Source organism: Geospiza fortis, unplaced genomic scaffold (genome assembly GCF_000277835.1).
Source record: "Geospiza fortis unplaced genomic scaffold, GeoFor_1.0 scaffold174, whole genome shotgun sequence".
Taxonomy (NCBI): Eukaryota; Metazoa; Chordata; class Aves; order Passeriformes; family Thraupidae; genus Geospiza; species Geospiza fortis.
In genome coordinates this window covers 277,265-286,240 of record NW_005054480.1, presented here as the reverse complement: position 1 = coordinate 286,240, position 8,976 = coordinate 277,265, and the positions used below count along the sequence as shown (strand labels likewise).

Below are 8,976 nucleotides of genomic sequence, written 5' to 3'. Positions count from 1 at the left end.
ATTTTAAGGAACCTATGCTCCTTTGGAATGCATCTAAAGGGTTTCTAAATGCATCATGATGTATCTTGTGTCTCTTTTTGTGTTCTGTGACCTTACCTTCATATATGTCTGTTACATAAAAAAACAACATGGTTTTCAGGTGAAAATACCGCCGCATGAAAACCCAAGATGAGCCAATCTGATGCTAAAAAACAGATGGAAATGTGAATTTATTTTTTCCTTGTGACACCAACTTCTGTGGAGATATAAGAACCACAAGGTCATAAAAATGCACACAAAACATAGATGTACATACATACAGATATATATATATATCTATACACACATGCATAGTAATAACACTTTGTTACTGCTGCCATCTGAATGGATTCCAGTTGACAGCAGAAAGAAAAGGCAGGCAGGTAGATGTCATTTTTATTTCATGAATGCAATGCTAGGATACAAAAGACTGGCTCCCACGCTGTTCTTTTCCAGAAATAATAACGGTTAAACTTCTTGTCATGAATGTTTAAGGAGGAACAATACTTCTTTTCTGCTGCCTGCCACTCCAGACAACATGCAACATGGGCAAAATGCAACATGCAACATGGGCAAAATGCAGCTTTATACACAGCAAACACTAGTTGCATTGTTCATTAGTGTTTTATGGAACACTTGTGTTTCCACTGAAGCCTATGAAAGAACATAATGGCGAGAAGTTGGCATCACAACCCTCCAGATAACTTTAATTTCTAAGAAAGATGTTTTTGCAATTATTTTCACTTAAAAAACGTATACCTACATTACCAATTTTGCAAGTACTTGTAGTCAGCATAGTAATATTAAAAATGCAACTATTGCATTCTTTTTAACAGTGTAACCTTATACACTACCTTGAGTCATAGTGCCTCTCTGCTAAACTCACTTTCCTCTTCTGACTGGACTATGTTAGAAAATATTCACTTTGTTCAGGCAACCAGTTTCTGTATTTAGAGGCAACATCTGGATATAGATAATGTCTGGGAACAGATTTTTTTGCCAACTAAACTAAATTAGAAGGATCTAACTAAATTAAATTGGTTTGGATCCAAGTTTTTCCCGTGATTTTCACTTTTGTTTTCATTTCCACATGTCTTAGATAGGTCAGCACTGGATGGTCACTGGAGTGCACAGGATGGTGGGCACCTTGCTCCTCATGTGCATCTCTCTCCATCAAACAGCTGTATCATAGTTTGAGATAAAGAGCGAGTCATGAAATACAAACACCAGCTGTACCTTACCAATATAATGGCATTTCTGTCCAGAGGATTTTAAAGGTTTTGGTGAGCAAAGATCTTTGTGCTTGAGATCTAGTAACGCTACAATAGGCGCCCATATTGCTTGTGAAAGAATAGTTAGAAATACTATCATGGTGTCCCTCAAAAAAAGAGTTGGGATCAGATCCCAGACCACTGACAACCAAGGAGCTGCATTGCTGTTGTGTGTAATCTCAAGACAGAAACTGTTCCAAAGTCTACTTTCACATGCACTCCCATATAAGAGGAACAGAAGTCTCACAACATAAAGAAACCAGACATCTATGCTTTGTCAGGATATTCAGCTCAGCAGAATGTGTCAGTTTACACAGTAATATCACCCAGGAAATGATTGATCTTTAGAGGCAAAATGTGGATTTTTTTTTAAACTAAATCAGCTCATTGATACGGTTTGTGGTTGTGTTGGCACAGTAGAGCAAGAGATCTGAAACAAGAGCAGTAAAATGCCACAGATGAGAGACAGGAACTTCTTAGTGGAAATTAGTACTGAGATCTCTGTATGTCTTTTCTCTTGCATGTTAGTTAATGATTAAACTACAGGGAATGCATAGAAAAAATATTTTTAGTACTATTGACAGATCTCATTCCACTGAGCTGATACAGAAAATATTTTAAATATATAATTAAATAAAAATAAATTGTATTAAATAAAATTGTGCTTCATGTGTCCTGTAATTTCCAGTTTATTAAAGCACTAATGTGATTTAAAAAAATCAATGTATGGACTTGGTGGAATACACAGTTGTCATTTGTCATCACATCACAGGAATGGGAACAAATGAGATTACTGAGTGAGAACAAAAGCTCCACTAACAGATGAGTTGATGGAGGAAGAAAAAATGCAGAGCAGAGTGGGATGCCAACAGTCAATAAAGAGATATAACAAAGCAAATAAAAAAGGACACCTTACAATTAATGGTAAACTGGCCATTTCACACATCAGTTAATGTAATTTAATCATAGCAAGATGGATAAGGGCTCAAAAAATAAAGCGAACAGTGCTTCACAGGTTCTAGTTCCTGCTAAAAGGCAGGAACTCAGCAGTGATGACTTCTGCCAGAAGCGGAGCCGGAGGAAATGGAGGTGTCCTCATGCTCTATGCAGAGAGAGAAAGGCCTTTTGGAAGTGTGGCTTCTATTCGCACACTGATAACAGAGGCCTTTGGAAAGTGATATATTCTTTATGTGCAGTTTGTCATGTATTTCTTAAGATCCTGCTTGTTCTTTCCATCAGTTTTATATTTTGCTCTTTCTGACAGCATAAGTGTTTTTATCACACACACACAGACAAAAAAAATGCTTGAAAATATTTAACTCATTCTCCTGTATGTACACTTGTAGACTAAGGTCAAAAGGACATAGGAATTCCTTGTGTTTGTAAAAAAAAATATTTCCTCATGTATTTTGCTGCCAACAGCAGCAGACAGAAAGAGCAAACGTATGTAGTGGTGAAAATGTTAGCAAGAATTAGACATCTTTCTGAAGAAGTAAGCAATTTTCACTTCCTTTTTCCTCTTAAATTTTCCCAACAGTTTTCACATTAAAAAAGGACAGAAAATATTGGGGTTTAATTCTTTTTGTCTTCAACCTTAATTCTTACACTGTTCTTCTTTTAACACCAGACAGATCTTTTTAAGCAAATGTGTTTGGTCAATTTATTTTTCTCAAAGGCAGCTGGGAGCTGGTCCAACATAGGACAGAGAAGAGCAAGACCCCAAAGTAATTTGTAGCTGAAGCAGGACTATTGGGTTATTGTGTACAACTGCCAAAATCAATAGGACTGCCATGAGTAAAAAAAAAGGCAAAAAAAAAGACTTAAGGTCATGCCCATTCTGGCAATAGTTGATGTGAAAAATGGGGCTTTCTGGCTGGTTTCTGCTGCCAGACTTTACTGCCCTTTCAGATATGTCAGGACAAGTGCGTGTGTAATTGCTATTTACCCTCATTCTGTCAGCCTGATTTGAGTGTAAAAGGTGTTTCTGTTAAACTAGGTCACTAAAACCAGGCTAGGGAGTGGATCCATATGAAGAAATGCCAAAAGGCTGGAGGGGGTGGTAATCTCTGGTGGAGGAAACAGCTCCAGGTGAGCTGCAATAACAAATTTCTTATCCCAAGGCAGCTGCACCTGAGATGGCATATTAGGTTCAGGTGATACAATACACAAATAAAGGTAGAAAATATGTATCTTTTACTATATTTCCTTCTCTTGTGGTTAACCCTTGGTGTCAATATTTAACCATGCCATTGTTTAAAGGAGTGATCGAACCTATGATGTTTGTGAAAGGTGGGCTTTATGTAGCAACATGGGCTGTGTACAATGAATGATGCAGTGCTTTCCTTGTAAGGGAGAATGACAAGAAGACAGAGCCAGAATCATGCCAAACTAATGGAGAGACATCAGGGAGACACGAGATCAATGAGAAGTGCCGCTAGATGAATTTATTGAAACAAAAATAATTAATATAAGCTGCATTAATTACTGAACACTTCCATGATTAAATGAAACTGTGCTTAACTAGGCGATATTTCAAGCTGGTTCTACCCTGATTTTACCCTGTGTTTGGTTCTTGCCCAGAAAGTCATTAGCTGTTAATGCGGGAGGAAAGAGTACATGTTAAAAATTTATGCCCAATGAACTGGAGAGGTAGTTTGAAATCAAAGAAACAATTTGCTACTGCCCAGTGCTTTTCTGTTCAGGGAATTGTACAGAAGAACAGGACACAGTATGGAATGGAGCTCCTCATCCTAAAAAGCCACCAACTGAAGGCAAGTGAGCAATACTGAGCTGTCATATCAAATAAAGTGCTCTATGTCAGATTGAGCCATAGTTCTCTCTGCTCTGCAGGAATACTGTTCTTGTTTTAAGCACCATTGTTTTGAGAAAATCACGGACTGAGAAGGGAAGAATCATCTGGAAGCATGTTTCCCGAGACAGATTAAAATATTAAGTTTGCTTAGTGTAGGAAAGAAAAGACTGAAAAGATATGTTGTGGCCCTTCCATACGGAGCAGATGTTTCAAACATAGGGATGAGCTGGTTTTTCTGTTCCGTGCTATTGCCAAGACATCCAAACTATTCTTCTAGGTGAATTGTGAATAATTTAAACTTTGTATGTCCCCTTGGAATATCTTTTTCCTCTGACCAGCAAGTAAGAATGGAGTCCCTTCTGCCCTCTATCCCTGTAGTTATAAAACTTTGAAATAATTTTCCAGTTTTGTATTATTTTTAGTAATGTTCCAAATACTTCCAAGTGAAAAGGACACAAAGAAAAAAGCTTTTATATAACTTGTCACAAGAGGTCTGACAAAATTCACAGTTATGATGTACTTCTTTTCATCAGCTTTCATGTGTTCCTTTATTTGAAGCAATGTTACTGGATTGTGTCCATGAAACATCACTAAAAAGGGATGTTAATGAGAACATCACCAGAACATTTGAGTCATAGCTAAAAAGAGAAACCAAGAACAGACTTTTCAAATAAAATAAGTTTTTCTGGAAATGTGTGAAGTTAGGTCATTACTGCAATGAAAAATATGGTCAAAGAGAAAAAAAAAATCCTAGAATGCAATATCTGACTTCCCTGTGTTGTCTGCAATTTCCTCCCAAAATTGTGAGATGAAGCCTTAGCAGAAGATAATGCAAGCATTTTTCACACCTTGGTATCTGGAGATAATTTCTAGTGCTCTGGAGTATGACAGATATTGCCTGGAGTAAGAAACTGAGTCTGGAAAATCAAAGGTTATGGACTGTACCCCGGAAATTACTGGAAATAGTATTTCCTGCTTCTAATGGCATTATGTAGAAAATTCCTCCATGTGCCATATCACGCCATGGTACAGGGGACTTTGCCCACAAAGAACATGGAGAAACACCTCAATCTCAGTAATGTGAAAATCACTTTTTTTTCTGGTAAGAGTGTCAGAAAGGGTTTTTTTTGGCATGGGGGTGATTGGGTTGTTTGTTTGTTTGTTTGTTTGTTTGTTGGGGTTTTTTTTGGTGCTAATTATTTCTTAAATTTTAGAAATTATAAAATTTATCTTCTAATTGTATAGGTACTACATAAACATATCCATGATCTACCATTACAGAAAAATAAAATGTTATTTGGAGGGGAAAATTATCAGTGATATCTGTAAGAAAAAAAGGGAATTCCATTATCACAAATGTATCTGTCAAACCCCACATTCTCAAACTTTGAATTCTGAAATGCACACTAAAATGACAATATGTATATATATTTTATACATCATATACATATTTTACATATATATTATACAGTATATATATAATATATAATAGATAATATTATTTATATTATCTATTATCTATTATATATTTTATAATAATTTGGGGGTGTTAAGAACAAAAGTTTAATAATAAAGTAGTTTGTATTCTGAAAAATTACATACATAACAAAAAAAGTTTTATGTAGTGCAATGACTTGGTGAAATGTTCAGTTAAACTAAAAGCTAGTTTTAATTTAGTTACGAAAACCAAGGATGCATCCAAGATCCAGAAATTTGGCAAGAAATATACAAATGTGATTTTTAACATGGTATTTAAGGACAGTCAAGGACACATGATTTTAATTTCTTAGTTTATCATCCCTCACTACACAAAATAGCTAACATTTTATTTTCCTTGTAAAATGACTGATGCCTCACTGTTTGATAACCTACAAGCAGGAAATGGAAGGCAGGGGCTCGGGATCCACATCTCAGAGCCCACTCATAAGACAGTGGAGACCAGAGTGGGAGTAACATCTGCAGACAGCACATCTTTTTCTGTGAGCAGTATCCAAAAGAAAAGCTTTAAATGAAAACAACAAACGATAGTGGCTGTACACAAAGCCACCACGGACATAGAACCAAACCAAAATGGTCTCCTTTTTTTGTGTGAAATACCAGTCATTTTTCTTGCTGTCCTAAAAACATAAGTATTTTAATAAGTCATCAGAAGCTGAAGTAATATCAAAAGTTATGGCTTAGATTTCATTTTCCTAGCACATTCCAGTTTGCTTCAGTTATTTTCACAATATTTAAATTTAATGTCAAATTAATTTTTTTATTTACCTTCACACATTTTTCAATTTCTGAATATACATTTCTAAGACAGTTATACTAGACTTCTAAAAGGTTTACTGCTCTGTTGCATTAGCCATGGGGAAATTAATACAAGAGAAAACTGCACAAAAGTATTTAATTTCTTAAACCTGAGATTCTCATATTGGTATGCTTCCTTAATTTTGAGATAATAACTCTTTGCTTGAAGTGGGCTTATGGAAATCCACTAGGCCTGGAATTCAAATGGTATATTTTGAATCCTCAACATAAATGGGTGGCATTCATACAATTTTATTTTCAAATTAAATCAGAGTTTGTGAAATTACTAAATACAGTGTATATAGTTGATTTAATGTACACAAATATGAACAAACCCAGACATTTTACAGAAAGCCTAGTGAGTGATATATTACAAATCAGATGGTTTCCTTCAAGCAGCTGGTGCAAGTAAATGGTGTAAATGTGTTACATTCATTGCTCTAAATTTTTACTTGCATTTTGATTTCATTTTGATCTTTAGTTTTCCTAAATGAAATGTAAGCCAAGTAACCCTGCAATTCCACTAGAAATTTCTGACCATATTTTTCCCAACAAACTTCTCATGAAACAGAAACATCTATTCTTTGCTGATAATCATTAAAGCACACTGAAATCAATTTAAACTATTAGAGCATGGCTGAATTTAGTCGCACATCATTAATTACACTGTTTAAGAGTGAAGTCAGTGAAGCATTCACTTAATTTTGTCCTTTTTGCCATAAAACCTACTTCCTAAAGCCAAGAGCAGAGCGGAATTTGTGTCTCAGCAGATCTGCGTGTTTCTCTGCTGCCATCTTCTGGCACAAGAGACAGTTCCACAGTTTCCCAACTGCTTTTGAAATACTTAATTGTTTTTTTCTCTTGAACGGTATCAGTGTACGGTTTTGTTCCATTTTGGCCTTACATAATATCTATAAGTTTGGCAATGTTCTGTCTCTTAGCCACTTGTAATTTGTCCCCCCAGAAAAGATTTTAGGAGACTTGCAAATATAAAGATTAGTATTATAAAACAAATGCCCTTAGTATTACTAAACATTGTATTTGTACAAAAGAGCCTACATATATTATTAAACTTATCTGTTTAATAAATGTTTTTGCCATTATTTATGCTGTTCATATTTTACTTTCAGACCACAAATGAACTATCTAGATCTAGGCCTGATTGTGTCTTTAAGTTCTTATTTACTACACCTTCCCATTTTCATATTTTAACAAATAGATTAAAATACTTGCATTATTTTTTAAGCTCCTACATTTGTGGTGAAATAGCCCAGTGACATTCTCTCAACCATCCTTCACCGCTACATAACCACATATTTGAAAGCTATATAAAACATCTTTTTTTTTTTCCCTGAACATTTGGCTCATAGCACTTAAGTCCATGGAGGATGAGGTGCCCTGATATCCATCTGGGAACACTTTACACACTCTAAACTCCTCAGTCACTGCTGCTGATAAAGAGAAGGCAGCTATTCCAGGACGCAGAATGGTCGTGTTGGGTTCTCTGCAGGCAGCAGAAGTCCGTGGCAAGTTTTGACCTGTGATTAACTCTCTTCAAAGTAAGGATGTTATGCCAGGATTTCCTGAAAACTGAAATCTGGTAATGAACATCTTGCTTAAACTGGATGAGTTCACTGGTATACCAGTATGCCTAAGGTTACAAACACACGTAAGGCCTCGGGACTGGCGACTCTGGGAGCCTCCATGAGATTGTGCTGAAAGATAGTAACTTTACTGAATGAAAATATTATTATTAGAGAACAACAGCAGGAGAGGAGTGAAAGATGGTTACAGAGCAAAAGTCAAGCCTGAATATCGCATCTTTTTCTTAGAGGTGTCTGTAGCTTCCGAGCCACTGACCTGAGGCTTCCCTTGGGACAGCTGCAGGTGCTCCTGCAATTCAAGTCTGACACAACCACCTCAGAATCTCTTCTACGTATTTTTTTTCCCCTCCCCTGGGAAATCAGACAGTGGTCAACCTGATTTTTTTTATTTTAGTCTCTTTCACAAAGAGCACTCCCAATCACTGATCCGTGCTTGACTGAACATCTGTGGGAGAATGGTAGCAAGGTATCCCTGGGTTCTGGAGTGAGTCCAGAGAAAGGTCAAGGAGCTGGGGAAGGGTCTGGAGCACAAGTGTGATGAGGAGCAGCTGAGGGAGCTGGGGGTGCTTGGAGAAAAGGAGGCTCAGGGGAGACCTGATCGCTCCCTACAACTCCCTGACAGGACAGTGTAGCCAGGTGGGAATCCACCTCTTCTTCCAGGCAACAACTGTCGAACAAGAGGACCGTCTTCAGCTGCGCCATGGAAGGTTTAGGCTGGACATTAGGAGGAATTTCTCCACAGAAAGGGTGATTCGACACTGGAACTGGCTGCCCGGGGGTGGTGGAGTCACCGTCCCTGGAGGTGTTCAAACAAAGACTGGACATGGCACTTAGCGCCATGGTCTACTTGACAACGCGGCGTTCGGTCACAGGTCGGACTCGCTGATCTCGGGGATCTATTCCAACTTAATCGATTCTGTGATTCTTCCCGCGACAGCGAGCAGAGCGCGGTTGTGCGAGCGCCGGGCCGCGCTCG

At 37.3% G+C, this 8,976-nt stretch overlaps 1 protein-coding gene across 1 annotated transcript in view; it reads left to right on the top strand.

Annotated features, from left to right (window-relative positions):
* Nucleotides 1-8,838: 8,838 nt before the first annotated feature.
* The window catches only part of TARS1 (threonyl-tRNA synthetase 1), a 15,212-nt gene continuing 15,074 nt past the window's right edge, over nucleotides 8,839-8,976 (top strand). Inside the window, exon 1 of the mRNA XM_014310064.2 lies at nucleotides 8,839-8,872. Coding sequence (XP_014165539.2) covers nucleotides 8,839-8,872 — 34 coding nt within the window. The remainder of the gene's footprint in view (nucleotides 8,873-8,976) is intronic.